Source organism: Fukomys damarensis, unplaced genomic scaffold (assembly GCF_012274545.1).
Source record: "Fukomys damarensis isolate Sample0158 unplaced genomic scaffold, DMR_v1.0_HiC HiC_scaffold_20, whole genome shotgun sequence".
NCBI lineage: Eukaryota > Metazoa > Chordata > Mammalia > Rodentia > Bathyergidae > Fukomys > Fukomys damarensis.
Window position 1 is genome coordinate 8,594,060 of NW_022900932.1, and position 22,266 is coordinate 8,616,325.

The following is a 22,266-nucleotide window of genomic DNA, read 5'->3' on the forward strand; positions in this document are numbered from 1 at the left end:
AAAAAAAAAAAAAAAAAAAAAAAAAAAAACTTGTTTTCAGCAGAGATAGTGGAATAGGTTTTTGGAACTTTGGAGAAAGGGGATGGAAAGGTAGGAAGAGGACTATATCTGTTCCCTCAGTGAAAATGATGTACCATGTGAACTTTTTACATGGATTTGACACTTCGGCGTACCTAAAGGATTTGTAGTTCAAACTGAGTCAAAGATGACATCAGTAGGTTTTTCCTATATTAGATGTGGTGGGCTTTGAACTTCAATAAGTCATTTGGGGGTTTGTAAGATAAAAATTGCTCACTACTTTCCAGATCCCAGTAAAGTTAATCATTCATACCACTCTAGATTTTTATTCAAAGGATGTGTATGGCCAGTGAAAGGTAGGGCACAGAGGGTAGGAGGAGTGCCTCTTGATGCGAGGGAAGAATTTCCACCTTCAGGACACGTAGTCATGAGGGTATATTTACTTCCAGAGCGGCCTCTGCCTGCAAAACGTGTGAGCCATAACATTCAAAAGGCACAGCAGCGTGTACCCTGAAAAGTACCTTCCCTTCCCCAGCCCTCGATTTCCGTGCCCTAACCCTAGCCACATAAACTACTCTGACTTTCTCACTTTAATCATTTCCTCTGAAATTTATCCTAAGATTATTTTCTAGTACACCATACAGAGAACATTGACTTTGTCTTATCTTTTTTTGGGGGGGTACCGGGGATCGAACTCGGGTCCTTACACTTGCGAAGCAGGTGGCAGAACCTGTCTTGTCTTTTTAATGGCTACATATTATTCCATTGTGTGTTATTTTGGTGTTCTTTCCTAACTACTTTATTAATAAACATTGACACTGTTCCTAATATTACAAATAATAACACATTGAACATCTTTTTATGTGGGTCTCATTTTTTTTCTCCATACAGAAGTATATCCATCAGACAAATTCTTAGAAGCACAATTTCTGTCTTAAGGGGTGCATACATTTACTTTCCTTTTACTCAGTAGTTTAAAAAACAGTCTCACAAAATGATGCCAGGCGTGGTGGCGCATGCCTGAAATCCCAGCACTCAGGAGGCCCAGGCAGGAGGGTTACTGTGAGTTCAAGGCCAGCCTGAATTATATAGCAGCAAAACCCTGTCTCAAACAAAACAAAACAAAAGACAGGTACTGCTAGCTGGGTGAGATAAGATGGTGGTAAAAACAGAAAATGCTGTGGGTATGAGGGAAAAGATTGGAAATAGGCTTATCAGGGAGAAGAGGATCGGCTGTAGTAGTCGGGAAGATGTGCTGAACTGTGAGGAAGTCATATCTGACGATGTGGACTTGGCTAGATGAGCACCAAAGGATGGACTTTCATATATAAAGGGCCCTCAAGGCCCAATTTGGATATAAACTTGGATTTCTTCAGCAGTGACCTGGGGTCAGAATAGTGCAGTTGCTACCTGAAGTTGGCTGGCCTGGAGGTTTTAGAGCACATTGTGGGAAAGATGTCCTCTCTTTAGTACAGCTGTTTGGGACTCTCCAGGGCCACTTGCATGTCTGACCAGCTGTTTGCAAATTCAGGTGTCCCTACAGACTGCGTCAGGTTGGGTAACTCACTAGCACAAGTCATGGAACTCGGGAATGCTATACTTAGGATTAAGGTTCTGTGCGAGGAACATCACAAATCAGAACCAGCCGAAGGGACAGACACATATGGCAGGAGCTGCAAACGGGAAGTTTCCATTGTCCTCTGGGACACACTGTCCTAGCACCTTCATATGTGACAAGACTCACAAGATAATGGCAACCAGGGAATCTCACCCACGCTTTGGTGTCCAGAGTTTTTATTGTTATTCTACTGCCTAGGCACGTTGATTAAGACATTGCCCATACAATTGAATCTCCCTTTCCTGCTCAGTCTTGGCTAATATGTGGCTGGAAGTCTAAATCCTCTAATCACCTGGTGGGTCCAGTGTGAGGGAAGAACATTTCATGTCGAAAATCAGTCTTCCCAGGAGCCGGGCGCCCTGGTAAATGACACGGAGTCTGTCATTTAGGAGGACTAAATATGGTCTTTGGAATTACAGAGAAGTTCCCGAACTACAGCCTACACGATGTCTGTAGTGTGGAGGGTTTCTTTGGAAAGTGATCTCAACGGCCTTTTATGTATAGTACCTAGGAAAGGGTCTGTGGAGGGGGAGTAGGTTGGTTTTCCCGTGCAGAGTTATTTGCTCATAGTTTCTAAAGTTTTGCAGATTATTTTGCTGTAGATTCCAGGGGGACTGATTCTATTGGTCTTGGTAGGCAAGGTTATACTAAAAATAATAGCCAGGCGTGGTGGCGCACGCCTGTAATCCCAGCACTTGGGAGGCTGAGGCAGGAGGATCGCTGAGAGTTTGAGACCAGCTTGGGCCACATTGTGAGTTCCAGGTCAGTCTCAACTACATAGTGAGACTCTGTCTCAAAATAAATAAATAAATGAACAAACAAACCAACCCTCCAATTTTATAGAATTTAAATACCCAAAATGTGTGTATTACTACCACGTGACCAGTTCAGGTGGGTAGAGGAGGTGCTGGTCCAAGAAATCACTTCACACCAACTGGTGGCTTCACAGAATGAGCCCACGGGGCTGCTAGGACTGAACCCCAGCAAGAGCAGAAGGAAGGGGGTCCCAGCCAGTGTGTAAATGCTGTGGGTGGGCTGTGAGTTCATGCCCACATCCAGTCACACAGAACCCATCCTGAGGCCGAGTTGGCTGCAAACAGGGTGGGAAAGAGGCGTAGTTCTCTTATGTGTCTGGAAGAGCCATGATAAGCATTGGAATCTTTAGCGATTTTTTTTTTTTTACATTTTTAGTTATTTTTCCTTCTTGCATCATTAGGATAAAATGAAGAGATCTGTATAAAAGCACATAACAAAGTATAAAGTTTTTTATATATGTAATTTTTTTTAACCCAAATGCTCATCAGGTAAATTACTGGGCTGTGAGCAAAATCTTTAGTAGAGGGCTACAGAGAATGCCCTGCCTTTGGTGTCTGGGAACCCAGCTCTGCTGGGGCTGACCCTCTCACTTCCAGAACCAAGAGCTGGCTCTTTGGTTGCTTGCCTTTTAGAAGTCTTGAAGTCTGATCCCTTTCTCACAGAGTTGTGTTTCTTTGTAACATGAGTAGTCCAGAGATTGGAGAAAGTGTTGTGTTAGTTTTAAAAACAATTAGTTACTCTTAATTAAGGACCTAATACATGAAGTAATACTATATGTATTGTAATTATAGGTTTTTTTCATTTGACAGTTTGTATTATAGGTTCTTCTATGACAGTAATCAAAATTAACTCATTCTTAGTACTTTTTTTTTTTTTTTTGATACCGGAGATCGAACTCTGGTCCTTCCACTTGCAAGGCAGGAGGCAAAACCACTGAGCTGACTCCCCGGTCCTTAACTCATTCTTTATAGCTGTTTTCATAGGACAGGCCATAAGTTACTTGGTTGACCTCTTTATAAAAGTGAAAGTGGGGGCTGGGGATTTAGATCAGTGGTACCGCGCCTGCCCCACAAGTACAAGGTCCTGAGTTCCATCCTGGTACCAGAAAGAAAAGAATCGAAAGTGAGAAATTTCAAGGATTTTTCCCCCATGAGGAACAACACTGAAAAAGAACACTCCATACACATTTATATATATTTGGTCCAACTTTTCAGTATTTTTCAAAATACCAAGAAGTAGTTTAGTGCTGTTATCACTGTGGCCTTCAATTTATTGGAATTTCACTCTAACTTGGGAAGGAGTCGGGGTGGGGTAGTTGATAGCTCCTGGATAGTTTAGGTTTCTCTGATTGTCTAAAATAAAATGAGTCTGATGTTCGGTTTGTTTTTTCTTTGTTTGTTTTTTCTTTGTTTTTTTGTACCAGGGATTGACAGTCTGATGTTCTTGATTGGAGATTTGTGATTTTTTTTTTTTAAATTGTGCACCAGTTTGGTATTATTGTGAATAAAGCTTCTATTCATCCTAAAATATGCAACGTGTTAAAATACTGGGCATTGTTAGTCTGCATTTAACCACACTTTTATGTATTGGGGTTTCTTTCTTTTTAGTCCATGTTTGCAGTACACGGTACTCGTATTGCTTGTGTAGAGTCGGTGCATCACACATCTTAATTCCTTCTTTTTTGGGACAGGAACTTGCTGTGTAGTTCAGGCTGGCCTCAGAGCCATGGCAATCTTCCTGTCTCAGCCTCCTGAGTGCTGGGATCACAGGCATGCCTCCTCCACACCCAGCCCTTAATTCTTTTCTTTATCCTCTTTCCCCCCCTCCACCTCTAGATCCCCTTCCCATTTGAAAAAGATCTGTCTCCTTACTTTCTGTTATCTTTTATTTTGCTCTTTATTTATAATTTGGGCCTTTAATATAAGAGAAACCGTGAGATATTTAAGCTTTTGTTTGATTTATTTCATTTAATATTATGGTCTCAATGTACATCTGTTTTCCTACAAATAACTCAAATTTATCTTTATGGCAGAGTAGCACTGTGTTGTGTGTAAATACCACATTTTCTTAATGCACAGGCTGTTTCCACGATTTAGCTACTAGGAATTGTGCTGCTGTAGACATGGGTGTGCATGGATCAGCGCAGGATGCTGCCTTTGCAGGAAGATACCAGTACCTAGAAGGGGATTATCTGGCTCAAATGGAGTTTCTAGTTTTTGTGTTTTGAGGAATCTCTATACTGAGTTTGCACAGTGGATGTACTAGTTCACACTCCCACCAACAGTGCAGAGGGATTCCTTTTTCCCTACAACCTTGCCACCATTTGTTATTACGGACACAGCATGCCCCAGTCATAAGTCCAAACGGTCATTAAACAGGTAAGGAATTAAGGAATATCTGTATTAGACTTCGCATTATCAGAATAGTTCAATGAAAATGATTTGTTTTCGGAAGAACACCTGCTGTCTAGTAACCTTTAAAATAAAATTCAGCAGCCACCAACAAATCATCACATCAGCTGGGTTCAGGCAGCATCAACCCTCATAGATCAGAAAAGGCAGGGATGAAAATTACTCAGAAAACCTAGGATATCTTATACTATAGCCGTGATATATAAAGTCCCATCAATAATCATGTCTGCAAAACAGAAGCAATCAAGATGATCTTTAGCAGATTGGTAAAGCATCTGTTCCTGTGCTTCCTCACACGCCCTCTCTGGCATCTTAGCGGCTTCCACGAGTTCATCATGGTTACACTGAGCACGCACTTGAGACTTCCAGAAGCTGTGTTTTAAATGTGCAATTCTGGCTCGTTAATGAAGGGGCTTCTGCAGGTCACTGCAAGGGAACAAGAAGGCTAAAATACTACTAATACAATATCACAAAGTTGTGAACCTGCTTGGCTGTAAAAATCACTGGAAATGCTCAAATACCCTTGATGGTGAAACTGGCATTCATGGATCCACTGCTCTTTCTACCTCTAATAAATACCTTGGAGGAGAGAAAGACATATAAAGTATGCAGTAAAGGAGCTTACTAGCTAGGAGCGTAAGACAGAGCTTAAACACATAAAACAATCACAGTGCTAAGAACAACAGTGATAATTAAGTGTTCATTCGTTTCCTGTGGTTCTGAACCCTTGAGAAAATACATATGCCCATGTAAGACATCTACATATCAAAACGTTTCAAAGAAGACATCACTTCTGAAGAGTTTGTTTCTGAGAATTTAACTCGAGATGAATCAGTTTTATTATCATCTGAGGAACTGTTGGAAGCAAACAGTCCTTAGAAGTGAGCCCAATAAAAAGAGCCCACTGGTAACTTTTTCTGGCCCTTTGGGAGAGCTGTTCTGCCTTTGTCATAAGTGATCAGCAGGTCTCATAAGACCAGACTCCAAATCACTTCTGCCTCAAAATAGGCAAACATGTGTCTTCATGAATGCTGTGTTTATTTGCACAACATGCTTGGTGAATGTGGCTAAAATATAATAGTCTCCTCATTTAGTTTCTACAACTAGGTTGTTAACTGAGTTGATTGCTAATTGAGGAATTGTATATAGTATGTACATTATAAGATTCAGAACAGAGAAACAGTAAAGGAAACTCCAACTTGACTTTGCTTTTATTTGCATAACTTTCATGCAATATATAATGAAACTAAAGTACTATACTGTACTATACAGTATACAGCACAATAGAAGTATACTGTGCAATCGGTAGTATGCTGTACAGTAAATCAGCAAAAATTGCAGTACTGTATAAACAGGTTGTACTGTACAACAAGACACTGAGGCTCTGTCAACAAGCTGTACAGAATTGTACCAAAAAATGGGTCATAAGTCCAATATGCCGTGGTCATAAGCCTGAACAGTCATTAACTGGGTAGATTTGTTAAACAAGGAATGTGGTATTTGATTTCTTGACAATGGCCATTCTTTCTAGGGTGAGAAGAGTTGTTTTAATTTGCATTTCTCTAGTAGCAGTATTGAACGTTTCTTCATGTATTTATTGGCCATTATTTGAAGCTTTGTCAGGTATTGTGGCTGATTTGCAATTAACATGTTCTGTGAGCTTTCAGTCTTTAAATTTACCCATAACTGTTTTATGGCTCAGCAATATAGTTGTTCCTGAACATTCATGTGCATTTGAAAAGAAAGGTGTATTTAATGCAAAAAGATAGTGAATATAATTAATGATATAGTTAAAATTAATTGTTAGTATCTCTGTATTGACTTAGGTCTTCCATTTTGCTGTTTTTTACTTGCCTTGTGTTTCTTCTTTCTTTGTCCCCAGTGTTACATCTTTTGGATTAATCAAAATTTTAGCTTTGTTTTTTTTTTTTTTTTTTTTTTTTTTTTTTTTTTTTTTTTTTTTTTTTTTTGGTACCGGGGATCGAACTTGGGTCCTTGCACTTGCAAGGCAGGCAGTTGAACCACTGAGCTAAATCCCTGGCCCAGCTTTGTATTTTTAATCCTCTCAGCTTTGGAGCTAATACCTCTCTGCATTTTTTTTTAATGGCTACTCTAAGAATTGCAATCTGCCTGTAATTCATCGGTTTTTAGTGTATCGCATAAAATACAAGGCCCTTGCATTTATATCACTTTTATTCTCTTTGAGTTTCTTATATATGTAGCACTGATAAACATTTTATACCTTAGAATACAACATTTTAATTTTTCTTTATCAGGTGAGTCTTTAAAAGACATTTTTTTAAAAAGGGGAAATGCATCTATGTTTCAATAAATATCTACCCACATATACCTTTCTTCTAGTGATCTATCTCCATTACATTCTGTAGACCAGAGGTCAGCACATTTATTAGGCATTACAGACAAAAAGCAGTTTGTATGGTATCTTCTGTTTTTCTTTATATATTTTCCCTAACTCTTAAAAAAATGTGAAAAACATTCTTGGTTTATTGATTGTACAAAAAGAATCCATGGTCCGTTGTTTGCCAACTCCTGCTGGGAATGCCAGTTACCATCTGATTTTAGTTCCTACCAGCATGGTTATGAATTCCATGTTTTTATTATGTGAAAATGTTTTCTCTTTTTAACCTGTTTCTGGGAAAAATGCACTCTCACACATTGCTTCTGACACTAGATATGTGAGTTACTTCTCTGGCTCCTGACAGTGTCACCTAGGCCTCGTCTCTTTTTTGAAAATATTTACAGTATTTAATTGAACTTAGTCTAAGAGAAGACCAGCTGGGCATTAATGAGAGAGATAATTGCTACAATTACACTCAAATTGCTCTGTCAAAAACTTACAAATAAATGCTTAGTGTTAATGTGTTCACACACAACTCTCTCTTTGGTATAAAGCTATTTGGCTGCAAGAAAAAGCATTTGCTTTGTTCACTACTAGGTATATCGCTTCATGCCGGGGTGGCCTCTTGGTGTTTCTTCTGGTGTTGATTTTTAGTAGTTATCTGTGATTGAGTGGAGTTGAGTGAAGACGTGCTCATCATGTCAATTCCAAACGAGTGCTTAACTGATTACTGCAGTAGTAAGGAGGTAGACAGGTACTGCAACTGCCTGATATTTTTGAGGCCAGTAGCTTAAGCCTAAGGAGTGTAGCCAAGATGCAGGAATACAAGGCCACACAGGATAGAGTATGAAGTAAATTGAGAGCTCATGAAAAGAACAAAGCCATAAATCGCTCTTTCTGACAATGCAACTGTGAATTTTCCACCATTTTTCCTGTGGCCTTAGACAGTCTTGGGCCCTGCATATAACCACCCAGGCCTCTTGAGCCCCTTCTGACTCCAGGCTACCTCAGCAGGGAGTTGTCTCCCACCTAGACTTTTGACTGGCTGTGAATAGAAGTTCCTACAAATCCCTCTTTGGGTTTGATTGAGTTGCTAGGATGGTTCATAGAACTCAAGGAAACACACTTTCCAGTTTATTATAAGAGCAACAAGTGAACAAACAGCCAGATGGATGAGATGCACAGGCCAAGGTATTCCATGCCCTCTGAGGGCACAGGCACCCTCCTGGCACCTCCATGTGTTCAGCAACCTGGAATCACATAGATTTTGTTTGGGGGTTTTGTAGATTTTAGTCTCCAGCCCTCCTAGGCCTTATCTAAATTTCAGTGGGTGGGACTGAAAGTTCCAGCCCTCTAAACACTTGGTCGTTTTGGCAACTGGCCCCAGCCAAGAGGTTACCTCAGGGGCCTACCCTGGGTCACCTCATTAACGAAAGTTCAAGTTTCCCACCTGTAAGTATGATGTTAGCTGTAGGTTATTTGAGGCTGTTCTTCATTGAATAAATCTCTGTATGTCCCTCTCTGGCTGAGAGTTCTGAAGTTGCTTTTTGTTGTATATTTTTTCTGTACCTATGGATACAACTGTGTGATTTTTCTTGTTTATCTTGTCGATGTGGTGGATTGCGTGGTTTTCACATGCTATTCCAGAGTGATGTATTTGGGGTAAATCCCACTTGGTTAGCAAGTGTAATTCTTTTTTTATGTTGTTGGGTTTGGTAATACTTGCTGGATATGGCAACAGTACTCTAATTGCAACTACTCAAGAGGCTGAGTCAGGAGAAACACAAATTCAAGACCCGCCTCTACAACTTACTGAGGCATTGTCTCATAATAAAAAGTAACATGTAATCGTAGCTCAGTGATAGAGCACCTCTGGGTTTGATCCCCAGTGCTGCAAAAAATAAAATGTTCATCAGAGAAATTGATCTGTAGTTTTCTTGTAATGTCTTTGGGATTAGGGTGGTGCTGGCCAAATAGGGTAAATTAAGAAGTGTTCTCTCTGATGGAAACTCAGTATAATTTCTTCCTTAACCATTTGGTAGAATTCATCAGTGATCCCTTCTAGATCTGGCGCTTCATTTTGGAAGGTTATTAATTATTGACTCTTTTGTTTTGTTTTGCTTTGTTTTTTTTTTTTATTTTGAATCTCACCCAGCTGCTAAGTTGCAGTCCTCCTGCCTCAGCTTCCCAGAGTGCTGGGACGCAGGTGTGCATTACCACATGCAGCTAACTCTTTAATAGATAAAGCCATAAGCAGAATGTCTATTTACATTCATTTTTTTAGGTATATTTTCTGAATATTGAATCCCAGATTGACTATTACTAGTTTTCGTTTTTTCCTCTTTAATGTTTACAGTTTCATTCCAGTGTTTTATCCCCGTTGTTTCTGTTGATGTTGGCTGTCCTCGTATTTATGTTCCTGTTCCTGTGTATGAAGTGTGTTGGTTTTCTCTACCTGCCTTGAAGACTGCTTTCTTTATATTTGGATAAAACATATGTTCTTTATATTCATGCTCGTGGGGTTTGTTAATCTGTTCATAGATCTTTAAGGTTAATGTTTCTCACCAGATTTGGAAAATTTCAAGTTACTAGCCTTCAGATATTTTTTCTATTTCTGGCGCTCTGGTTACATAACAGTCTAATTGAGAGCCTCTAAGGGGTACATGTATATAAGTTATCTTTTTAAACAGCATGTGTGTCATATGAGTGCATTTATGTGCAGTTCGCTGCACCCAGACACTTCAGTAAAAGGGGATGTGCATTCAGGTGCGCTTGGAGGTGACTGCTCTGGACAAAGCCCTGTGATCTCAGGGGCACGTTGTTGCTGTCGCTGTACACATTTGTCTTTTCTGTTAAGCAGCAGGCACCTAGAGGACAAGGTTCTGGCTTTATTTTTCTTTATAATTAGATGAATGAAAAGGTTTATATTTAAAGTCCAGAAATTTGTGCATAAAGGCAAACTGTTAGAAACTCACTGACCAGAGAAAGAAAAACTGGAGAAAAATATGTCAGCGCCCCCACACCAGATCACTAGTGTAGCAATTTTCATATCAGACAAAAATAGGATTTGGGTAGAAAACATGGAATGCACATAGACCTTGTGTATGCTGGCAGAAGGAACTAGATCATGAGGAAATATCCATAATGAACATTTCTATACCTAGCAAAGTGTTAGCATATGTTTATCAAGAGATAATTGAAGCTGCAGAGAGTAATAGAAAAATCGGCAGTTATAGTTAGAAAATCTATAGAATTCTGTTCCAAGAGAACATCGTTTGAAGTACAGAGTAGTTACACAGTAATTTGTGTGGTGTCAGCATATAGAGACATACAGATGAGTGGAGTAGATTTTTTTTTTTTTTTTTTTTTTTTTTTTTTTTTTTTTTTTTTTTTTTGGTCCCCGTGATTGAACTCCGGTCCTTGCACTTGCAAGGCAGGCCACTGAACCAGTGAGCTAAATCCCCGGCCCCATGAGAGATTGTAACCTTTATGTTTATGGCCAACTGATTTTCTCCTGGAGTACCAAGTCAGTTGAGAGTAAGAAAAAGGTTTTTTGGGGTTTGTTTTGTTTTATTTTGTTTTTTCAGCAAATGGTTCTAGGACAACTGAATATTCTCATTGAAAAGAAGGAAGTTGGTGCTAGGGTTTTAGCTCAGTGGTTCCACTGCCTGCCTCACAGGCACAAGAGCCCGAGTTCAATCCCTGGTACCAAAAAAAAAAATAGGAGGAGGAAGTTAGGTCACAACTTCATATCATATACAAAAATTGACCCACAATGGATGAGAAACCTAAGAGCAAGAGCAAAAACTCTAGAATAAAACTGTGATCCTGGATTGGGCAATGGCTGCTTAGATCTGGACAACAAAAATATAAGCAATGGGCCAGGCCATGGTGGCGCACGCCTGTAATCCCAGCACTCGGGAGGCTGAGGCAGGAGGATCACTGTGAGTTCGAGACCAGCCTGAGCTACACAGTGATTTCCAGGTCAGTCTCAACTACATAGTGAGACCCTGTCTCAAAAAAATATATATATATAAACAATGGTAGAGCCCTTGCCTAGCTTGTAAGGGGCCTTGGGTTGGTTTTTCAGTGACACACATACACACACACACACACACACACACACACACACACACACACAAAGGCACAGGTAGTCATGAGGGGAAAACCAGATAAATTGGATTTCATTAAGATTAAGATTTTTCATGCCTCAAAGGACACTATCAAGAAAATGAAGCCAGATGTGGTGGTGCATTCTGTAATCCCAGCACTGTGTTAGTCTGAGACAGGAGGATCAAAAGTTCCAGCGTAATATGGGCAATTTAGCTATTTAGCAAGTCCTGGTCTAAAAATGAGAAAAGGTATAGCTTAGTGCAGAGACCCAGCATTCAATCTCCAGTGCTGAAATTAAAAAAAAAAAAAAAAAAGAAAAAGGTGAGAAGACCATCCTCAATAAATAGAAACTATTTGCAAATTGTATATCCAGTAAGACACTGGTATCCAGAGTATCACAAGGAATTCTTACAATGCAACAAGAAAAGCAACACAATTTAAAAATGGGCAAATTATTTGAATGGCTATTTTTCTAAATATGACTGATAAGCAAGTCGTTAGGAATGTAAACCAAAAACTATAGTCCTACCTCATACCAATTAGGATGACTATTAAAAAACAACAACACAACAAAAACCCCCACTGATGATAGTTGGCAAAGATGTCAAAAAATGGGAACCTTCGTACCTTGTTTATGAGAATAAAAATGCTGCACCTGTTTTGGTAACCAGCTTGGGAATTCCTTAAAATGTTAGCCGTAGAATCACCTATGTCCTGGGGATTTCACTGCTGGCACTAGACCCAAAAGGCTTGAAAACACATGTTGAAAACTTGTATGTAAAGAATTACTCACAGTTGCCAAGAGGTGAAAACAGCGCTGCTGTCCATGACGTGGTGAGTGCATAAACATCATCCCCACGGTGGGCCGTTTATTATTCAGCCGTAAAGGGGAATGGGAAGGTGGTGTGGGCTACAACACAGAGAAAGCCTGACAGTGCAACACTGAATATCAGAAGCTAGTTACAAAAATCCCACGTTGTTTTATTTCATTTACATATCCAGCAAGTCCATAGAAGTAAAAAGGAGGCATATGGTGGCCAGGGATGAGAGTGAGGGAGAAGGGAGGAGGAGTTACTGCTGCTGATGGGTAGGGTTTCTTTTGTGGGTGATGAAAACATTCTAAAATTATATGATTTTGAAACCTTGTGAATATATATATTCAGAGCCACTAAGAATGAATTTTATAATATATGAATTAAGTCTTAATTTTTAAAAGAAGTATTGTGCATATTTGGCATCAAAGGAAATCTATTAAATTAAAGGCTCAGTCATGCTGATTGTTCTACTATTTTTAATGCAGTAAAATTAGGTATGTAGAACCCAAAAGTAGGTTAAACAAAACTATATTTGAAAGCCCACATTGCTAAATAACTCCTAGGGAAAGAGAAAAATCACTAAGGAAATTTAGAAATAACTAAATGAAGAAAACATTGCGTATTGAAAGTTTTGAGACACAGCTAAAGGAATATTTAGAAGGAAGTACATAACTAAAATATTAAGAAAAAAAGAAAGGTTACAAATAAGTTGTGACTGTGTACTTCCTGGCTCTGCTGCTGGAAGGGTTCTGATGCAGTTAACCCTCCCCTCCTACCCTCCCCCATGGCATAACCCGTGTTTGTATAGCGCTTGCAAATGCCACTGTTCAGTAAAAGGGAGCCAAGCTGCGTGGCAAGGTGACTGATTCCAGGGGTGAGACAGGAAAAATGCACAGTAAATCTGGGTCCAGACAGAAAGAAATCACCTGAAGAGGCTTTCCACATCTCTGTCATACTGAAGAATTCTAATTAATAAAGCTGGAAGGAGGAAAATTGAAAATCACTTGTCAAATAACAATTGTGGGCAAGACCCATCTATGGAGACAAAAACTGGGATGGGGTGAGGATAAACAAGCTGTTCATCCTCAAAGTTACAGAGTGTCTTCCCCAGTCTACCAATTACAGAAAGAACAGTAGTGACCCACAGAGAAGAAATTTGGCAGACACTATGTGAGCAAAACTAACATTGCCAGTAATGAGACATGGCACATAACAGCACTCACCTCTGTCCTGAGGTCCTGACAGAGCGTTCCTTCTTGTGATATTCTTGCCAAAAATGTGTAACTCAGTCTAAGCATGAAAACATCAATGCCAGTTGTAAGACAGCTGTAAAATGATTGACCAATGTTGTTCAAAAGTCATGGTCATAAAAGTCAAGCAAAGATCAAGGCACTGTCTTTAATGCAGTGTGCAACCCTGTATTGGATCCTGCATGGATAAAGGCTTTAGTGGAAGGGCCATTGGAGTTGGTACAAGGTCTCTGGTTAATGATGTTATGCCACTGTCAGGCTCTGCAGTATGTGATGTGTCACCAAGGAAATGCAACAGATTTTTCCGTTTTTATTTTTATTTTTGTGTATTTACAGCTAGCATGGCCCTCAGAATAAGGGCCTTAATGTATAGTCTACTCTTGAATTTATATGTGAATGTAATTGCAGAGAGATCCTTGTGAGAGCATTTTGGGGACACTCGTTGCAGCATTCTTAGTGGTAGAAAGGCAGTGGAGGAAATCCAAGTGTGCAGTGCTGTAGAGAAATTATTCTGGTTACAACATTCAGCAGCAGAGCACTTCTGATAACAGATGGGGGCGTTCAGACGCACACCAACACACATACACCAGTAAGTCTCCAGCAGACACCGTCTGAACATCCTGTCATTTGATTCACGTCTGACCCACTGCCTGCCTGGAAATAGTGTTGGATCCCACAGGTTAAGGGCTGCCCGCTGCTTCAGATGCCAGTCACTGGTAGCAAGTTGTCACCAATATTCCTGACCAGCTGTGAATTGAGGATTCCCAGACCCCCTCTCAGATTTGATTGAATTACTAGATCAGAACTCAGGGAAACTCTTGTAAGTTTGCCCATTTACTGTGAAATATATTTCAAAGGATACAGGTGAACAAGGCTGCTGAATAGTCAATAGGCCAGGGGCAGAGAGCTTCTGTGCCCTCTCTGGCTGCTCCCACACACCTCTTCCATGTGTTCAGCAATCTGGAAGCTCTCCGAGGCAACCTTGTTGGGTTTTTATAGCGGCTCCTTGATTGATGGGCATGACTGATTGTATCATTGGCCCTTGCTGCCTGCAGTCAGCCTGCAGCCCCTCTCCCCTCCCTAGAGCTAAGGTGATAGAGCCTAAAGTTGCAGCCCTTTAAGTACACAGTTGGTTTCCCTGGCAGCCAGTACCCATCCTGAGGCTACCCAGGAGCCCCAAGCTCCCTGCCCTCTATTAGAACAAAAGGCTCTTCTGTCATCCAGAAAATTCCAAAGGATTGAAGCTTTGTGGGCTCAAAGATCGAAGTAGTAGCAGGAGAGTCTGCAAACAGTCCAGTCTGTGGGGATTTATGAAGCTCTGTGTCAGAAATGGGGGTCAGAAACCAGCCTGTATTTGTCTTACATACCTGTTGCAATAGCTAAGAGCAGCCCTGTCAGCCTGTCACCATGAGACTCCTGCTCTCCCTGACTGTGTTATAGACCACGGGTATTACATTAAGACCAGACAGACCCGGTGAGGAGACCTGTAGCAGTGTATGTGCCGAATGTGCACAATGTTTAATTTCCCCTTGTGGTTAAAATGCAAGGGTAATTACAGGTTCTGACACAGGTCTTCTTGCATCCCCGTTGCTTTTCTGGGAGTGTGTCCATGCCTATTTGAAGATCCTTGGCCTCTGACACCTGTGTGGAGGAAATTATTTGTAATCCCAAGATATAAATCTTTTTTTTTTTTTTTTTTTTTTTTTTTTTTTTTTTTTTTTTGGTACCAGAGATCAAACTCAGGTCCTTGTGATTTCGAGGCAGCCAGCAGAACCACTGAGCTAAATCCCTGGTCCCCTAAAGACTTTTAATAGTAGAAGAGGATATACAGACAACAGAGAAGAATGTTTGCCAGGCAGGTATGGCACCACTGAGCTAAATCTCCAGCCCGCAAGATATAAGTTTTATACATCTTATACCATATATAGCTGTGTTTTTAAATATATAACTTGATTGACACAAATCTTTGGGGAAATGGACCATTCTTGTAGTACAAGCCTTGAAAGACTTCCCTAGCATATATATCCAGTATGAAAACCAGTTTCTTAGACTGATTTCATTGATCACGTATATCTGCTAGGTGCTTGGAAATTATATTTCCTTTCTTGAAAATACCGGTAGTCTGGCTTTTATAAAATGGATTCCAGTTTGAAATATTCTGTTGTGAAATACTATAATTATTTTATGACACTCTGATATTGTTTTCTTCAACTTTACAGAGACTGTGCGGTCGACCCGACTTGTGTCTTATGCATGGAGTGCTTTTTGGGAAGTATTCACAGAGACCATCGATACCGGGTTAGTGACGTCCAAGTAATTACCATACACTGTACTGAATTTTATACTAACTGCCTCTGCTCTCTTTTTAATATCCCAAGATTTAACCCTAAAACAAGAACAGTGATTTGAAAAATGTGTTATTTGGGGCTAGGGATATAGCTTAGTAATAGAGTGCTTGCCTAGTGTGCACCAGGCTGCGGGGTCCTATCACCAGCACACACACCTGCAAGAAACACCGTGAAACATCTGCTGGGCTTACGGAATTACTGATCTGCTCTTCTGGAGCACGTAGTTCAAGAAAGATAACACAGATATCAGCTCCTCTGCATCTGGTTTTCAACTAGTTTTGCTGTTTTTAAGTGTTTATTAAAGAGGCGTATACTATACTGTAGTCTAAGAGAGGGGCCAACTCAGCACATAAGAACTACCTGTTTTATTGTATTTTGGGCAGATTATTCTTAGGCCTTTTCTGGCTCCTTTCTGGGAAAGTGAAGAGTCAAAGGTAGGGAACAGTTGTCACCTAATCATAAAATATGGTGAATAATATTTCAATCCTCTTCTCCTCCTCCTCCTTTGGTTTTTTTTTGTTTTGTTTTGTTTTGTTTTTTGTACCGGGTATTGAACTTGGGTCCTTGTGCTTGCAAGGCAGGTGGCAGCACCACTGAGCTAAGTCCCCAGCCCTAGTCCTCTTCTTAATTCGTGACCTCTACTGAGTCAGGATTTTTTTCTCCTGTTCGTTTTTATTCAGTGTACTTCAGCATTGATAAAGTGAACTAAAACAGCTCCAAAATTTGGCTCGCTACATTCTTGTGTTATCTTTATTCTCATAAATTAATAAGAGAATCCCAGCCTGGTGTGGTGCCATGGGCCTATAAACCCAGCCCTTGGCAGGGTTATGGCAGAATTACGAGTTCAAGGCATGCCTGGACCACATAGTGAGACTCTGTCTTAAAGAAGGGGGGCAAAAGTAACAATCCAGTTTCCTTTAAGTGGTTCTGTTGTTTAGGAGTGGTGGGCACAGCCATAGGGTAGGGTTGTCATTGTCCAAATGGCTACCTGGTGCTGCTGCTTGGCGTAGCTCTGTGTCTCCCTGGGAGTAACTGAAATGCATGAGATTCCATTAATGATATGTGATACACAAATACAGTTTTAGGCAAAATATAATAGGCTGATTCTAAAATTTGCTGTATCTAACACTCATTCCTAAACTTTTCCTCATCATTTTTTAAGAAAAGCAGAATTTCTAGACTACCACTTATTTAGGTAATAGGTTCTATCTTGCCAGATTTCTTGGAGCATTGCTATATCTTAAGGAAGTAGGAATAATTCTTGAACCTTACTAGTGGTGAAAGGTTTGTGTGACTAGACCATCTACTTTGTATTTCCTGAGCCTGTTACCTGTCCTGTCTACGAGTAGCTTTTTAGGGAACATTAGAGAAGAAGCATTAACTCCTTCTACAGGCCCTGTTGATTGCTTTCTGTCCCCTCAATAGTCTGCTCTGTCACCACCTGCTAGCTGGGTAGCAGCATTATCCCAGCGTAGCCAAACCTGGCAGGAGCCCTCCTGCGCCTCTGACTTTCCTAATTATGGGAGCCATGCACTAGACAAATCTTTAAAATGCCCGTAGTTTACTCAACACTACCAAGAAGCTTGTTTTGAAATCACTTAGATTAACCTGTGACTTCTTTAAAACATTAAGAAGCTTGAAATGGGAAGAAAGGGGCTAAAGGTATAGGAAAGGTGAGATGGATAGGGGAAGGGTAATAAGGGAAAAGAAAAAAAGTGAGATAAAGACAAGACGGAAATAAAGTGCTTGTAGATGGGGAGGGGAGAAGGGGGTGAAGGGAGGGCAGGGGTAAGGGGAAAAAATGAGAACCAAGACCTGTCATGTAGAGGTACAAGATCCCAACAATGAATGTAACTGTACTGTATACCTAAAATGTACCAATAAACTCAATTAAAGCTGAAGAAAAAAAACAAAACAAACATTAAGAAGCTTGGCATTTTAATCCCTCCAGAAAAGTTTAACACTTCAGCAGTGTTACTTCCTGAGTTCTTTGTGTTATCTGACAGCCCCAATAAACACTTACTGACTTTGCAATCTTTCTTCAAGATGACAACTTCAGGAGGTGGCGGTTTCTGTGATTGTGGCGACACCGAAGCATGGAAAGAGGGTCCTTACTGTCAAAAACATGAGCTTAACACCTCTGAAATTGAAGAAGAGGAGGTAAAGGCATTTTCACAAAGTTGAAATCATAGAAGGAAATGCTGTTTTGACAATTAGTTTTAAGTATTTTAAGAAATTGAAATTCCATTATGTGTAAAATGGATAAGCACACGTCGTATTAACAGTTACTAAATACTTTGAAAGTTCTTTGGGGCCGGGGGTTTGACTCAGTAGTTCCGCCGCATGCTTTGCAAGCACAAGGGACCAAGTTCGATCCCCGGTACCCACTCCCCAAAAAAGAAAAAACAAAGCTCTTTGTATTTTGTGGCTGCTGTACCATTGCTAGTGGTATGCATTGAAATTCTAAAAATTTAATTCAAAGAGTTTTTTTGGTTGGGATTTTAAACATTTTTGAAAGCTTTTGTTAAGCCCTAATTTATTATTGAAAATATTTTTTTCATATATTAGTGTTTGTGTATCTGTGTTGTAAATAAGATTTTGTAAACCAAGATAACTTTCTTTTTATTACCCTGTGTGATACCAGGCCTAATCATCTTGAAAATCAGGGCCTTGGGTTTGTGATTAGACCAGGTACAGAGGATAGCTCAGCACACATCAGCCCCACACCTGTAAATGCATTTTTAAAAATCATTGCATTTGGGCTTTTTTTTATCTAAATGATATTTGTAATGAAATAATGTGTTCTCACTAAATAAATGCTTGAATCTCTGCTTTTTATGACAATCTGATGTGTGAGTCAAGATCTTTATTTCATGTTTTATTTATTTATTTATTTATTTTTTTTTGCTACCAGGGATCGAACCTGGGACCTTGCACTTGCGAGGCAGGCGGCAGAACCACTGAGCTAAATCCCCAGCCCAGATTTTATTACTTTTGATTGTCGGAGGGGAGGTACATTAAAGTACTCAGCCTGACATACATTTGGGACAAGTTGACAAAAAATAGTCCTTCCTGGTGCACATGCCCTGTGGGTCTCATATATTTTAAGGCAATGACCAAGGCTTGTGGTGTCTGATGATGTCTTTTAGATAGATCTGAATTTGTACAAAATTATCCAGTGCTATGGAAAACATAAGTTTTGTCTGTGTTTCATCTGTTTAGTGCAAGCATTCTGGAATTTGTTTCAGGAAGAAGTGGTAAGGGTTTCAGATTTCCCAGCCTCTCTTAGAGTAGCTCCATTTTTAAAAAAATGTGTTTGATGGGAATTCTGTATGCAAAAATACAAGACAAATTAAGGTTAATTTGAAAAAGAGCTTGTTATTTCAGAAAAGGATTAACCACTAATATAAAAGTTTAGGAATATCATTAGAAATATTTGCACATTATATATCTAATGATCTAGTGTCCAGGATGGGATGTACATCTTACAATTAATAAACAAAGAAGCCCAGTTTAAAGATGGACATAGAGCTTGAATAGTCATTGCTCCGAAAAAGATGTACAAATGATCTACAAACACATGAAAAGAGGGTTCACGCCGTTAGTCCTTAAGGAATTGCGCTTCCGAGACCATAGCGAGGTGTCTCTTCATTGCTGCGAAGAGAGATCCTGTGGGTACTTGACAGATGCCGAATCCTCCAGACTGCCATTAATTCCTGTTTAGGAGTTCAGTTAGAGAGACAAAGTCTTCAAGGAAAAGACCATAAGATAATAAAAGCATTGTTTACACAGACCCTGCATCTTAAGACAAAGTTGCGGGAACTGGGTAGCACCCCCTGTAGGGAAACTTCTGTAGGGGTTCCCCACATCTCAGCTGTCAGCATTTTGGGGCAGACATTTCATGGTAGGGTGAAAGATCAGCAAACCATGACCGCACAAACTCGTTGTCTGCAGCCTGCTTTTATCTGATACCACCATAAGCTCTAAGAGTGGGTTTAGTTGGAAGAAAAATTTGCAGAATAGTATTTTATAAAATGAAAATGTTTTGAAATCGAAATCTCAATGCCCATAAATATTTCTCAGTATACAGCCGTCCTTAATTTTTTTTACATATTTTCTGTAGCTGCTTTTCCACAACAACAGAAGAAGTGAATAATTACAATAGAGGCCCTTTAGCCAGTCTTTGTTTTGTTTTTTGGGGTTTTTTTGTTTTGTTTTGTTTTTTTGAGACAGGGTCTTACTATGTAGTTGAGACTGACCTGGAACTCACTATGTAGCCCAGGGTGGTTTTGAACTCACAGTGATCCTCCTGCCTCAGCCTCCCAAGTGCTGGGATTACAGGTGTGTGCCACCACGTCCTGCTAGCCAGTCTTACATACTGTCTGCCTACTGAAAAAGTCTGTTGAACAGGAGAATAAGCTGTTGGAAGCATTGGCTGGCTCCCTCTTACTGATTGCAGTAGCACCTCCTAGCACTGTGACTGTAGAAGGAAGGCCCTGCCCGTCTCCACGGGGCCCCTTGGGCAAGGGGGAATGGTGTGGGGGGTGATGCCGCTCCTAGATGAGAGCCGCCACCTACCATCTGCTGTTCCCTGTCCTGGTTGTCTCTCACGCCTCTGCACTAGGAAAGGGTATGTTTTTACAGATGTAAATCGGATAGCTGCTTGTGTTTCTTTTTGTTGAGACATCTGAAAAATGAACCAAATGTTTGGAAACAAGCATTTATAATGTGTAATAACTATTTGGAAATTTAGGATATCTACATTTATAAATAGATGTTAACTTGACTGCGGTTTTATTTTCCTACCTTTATTTTCTTTCTGCCTGCTTTGTACATGTATTTTTTAAATGTCACCTTATTATAATCAGCTGCATTAAGTTGCTGTAAATCCTTTTCATAATGAGATTTAATTAAGTAATAAAGCAACCTTAGAGGAGATTATGTAATCTGAAATTTTCAATTAGAGATTTTAGTCCTATCTCATTTGAATAAAGATTCGTGCGTACTAATAGCTAGATAGTAGACTAGGTACTTGACTGGATCTCATTTAAGTGCCAAAACAGCTCAGAAGACAGTGCTGTTTCCAATAATTGTTAGCTGTAGACACTTAAGTTTTAGATGAAGGAAATTGCCCAAATGTCCCACATAAGAAGTGCTAGAGCCAGTGCAGACTCCAGTAATGAACCTCTTAACCATACATCATACAGGTTTTTAAAGATATTTTTGGCCAGGTGCAGTGATACGTGCCTGTAGTCCTAGCTAGTCAAGAACTGAGGCAGAAGGATCCCAAATTCAAGATAAACCAAGGTAACTTAGAGCTGTCTTACAATTTCTGAAAAGCTAGAGACAGTAGCTCAGTAGTACAGCCCTTGCCTAGCATGCTCAAGGGTTCAATCCCAGTATCAAAACAAAAGAAAGTGTACACCAAGATAGCAGACCCCTAGACTTGCCGAAACCGGATTGATACAGCAACTAACTCAGCTGCTAGTGATTCCCCGGTGTCACGTACGCCTTTTAGAGTGTACTTTCTGTTAGCATTTAACTGTCACACAACTCAGTAGGAAATATGTCAGGTCCTGGGATTTTGTAGAGTTTGAACTCTCTTGTTTCAAATTCTCCAGAATTGGTGGTGGTTTCTGTCCAAAACCATTAAATTTTTATAAACCCCGATTTTCATAATTCCTCAGTCCCTGCATGCTTTGCATAGCAGGGTGCAAGTGTAAGAAATGGAATGACTATATGGTGAGGCGCTGTCCCCAAAGCCGAGTTTTGGTTCTGTTTTCTGTTTTGGTATAGCGTAAAGTTCATGTTATTAATATCTACTGTTTTTTTAAATCCTTATGGGGTTGCAGCACTGGTTCTCACTGTGCACAGGTGCTGTCACTATGTTAATGATTTCCAAAGCCGTTGTCACAAATAATGAAGCTGGGTGGGGGGGTGGGAAAAAACTACATGTTAAGCAGCCTGTGTGAGAAGAGTTATAGGTACGATGGCCGTAGAAGTCTGCAATTCTGTTTCTGACTGAGTAGACTCTCTTTGAGCCTTAGACCCATCTCCTTTAGAATTTTTGTCCTTTTTTTATTCCACCTTCTTCGTTTGTTAGCACAACTAGGTTTATCTTGGGTATTTAAAAATATTCCCTGTGTGTGTGTGTGTGTGTGTGTGTGTGTGTGTGTGTGTGCGCGCATGTGTGTATGTGTACCATGTTTAGAAGAATATGCTAGTTACTATTCCCGTGGTATGGGAACCTGCTGCTTTTCTAATTTAAGAAATGAATATAATATTAGCCATTAAACTAAATTAAATGTTTAGACTTAAGATAGGGCATTAAGATTAAAGTGATATAAAACATTTTGCCAGCCTTAACTGAAAAATACCATGTAAAAATATGAAAAACACATAACATGGAAAAACATGATGTATGTTTAAAGTAATATGTTTTTATATTAACCTAGAAATTTGGTGATTTATTCACCGTTCAGTCTCCTGTCCAGACTTCCCTGTTAACATCTCATCCT

General features: G+C 39.9%; 1 protein-coding gene and 1 pseudogene across 4 annotated transcripts in view; one reads left to right on the top strand and one right to left on the bottom strand.

Annotated features, from left to right (window-relative positions):
• Positions 1 to 22,266, top strand: part of Ubr2 (ubiquitin protein ligase E3 component n-recognin 2) — an 88,248-nt gene that overhangs the window by 6,337 nt on the left and 59,645 nt on the right. For all 4 annotated transcript variants that reach the window (XM_010617626.2, XM_019206567.2, XM_010617627.2 and 1 more), the window contains exons 2-3: positions 15,620 to 15,698; positions 17,795 to 17,908. In XM_010617626.2, the coding sequence (XP_010615928.1) occupies positions 15,620 to 15,698; positions 17,795 to 17,908 (193 nt within the window). The remainder of the gene's footprint in view (positions 1 to 15,619; positions 15,699 to 17,794; positions 17,909 to 22,266) is intronic.
• Positions 7,711 to 12,163, bottom strand: LOC109117841 (annotated as a pseudogene).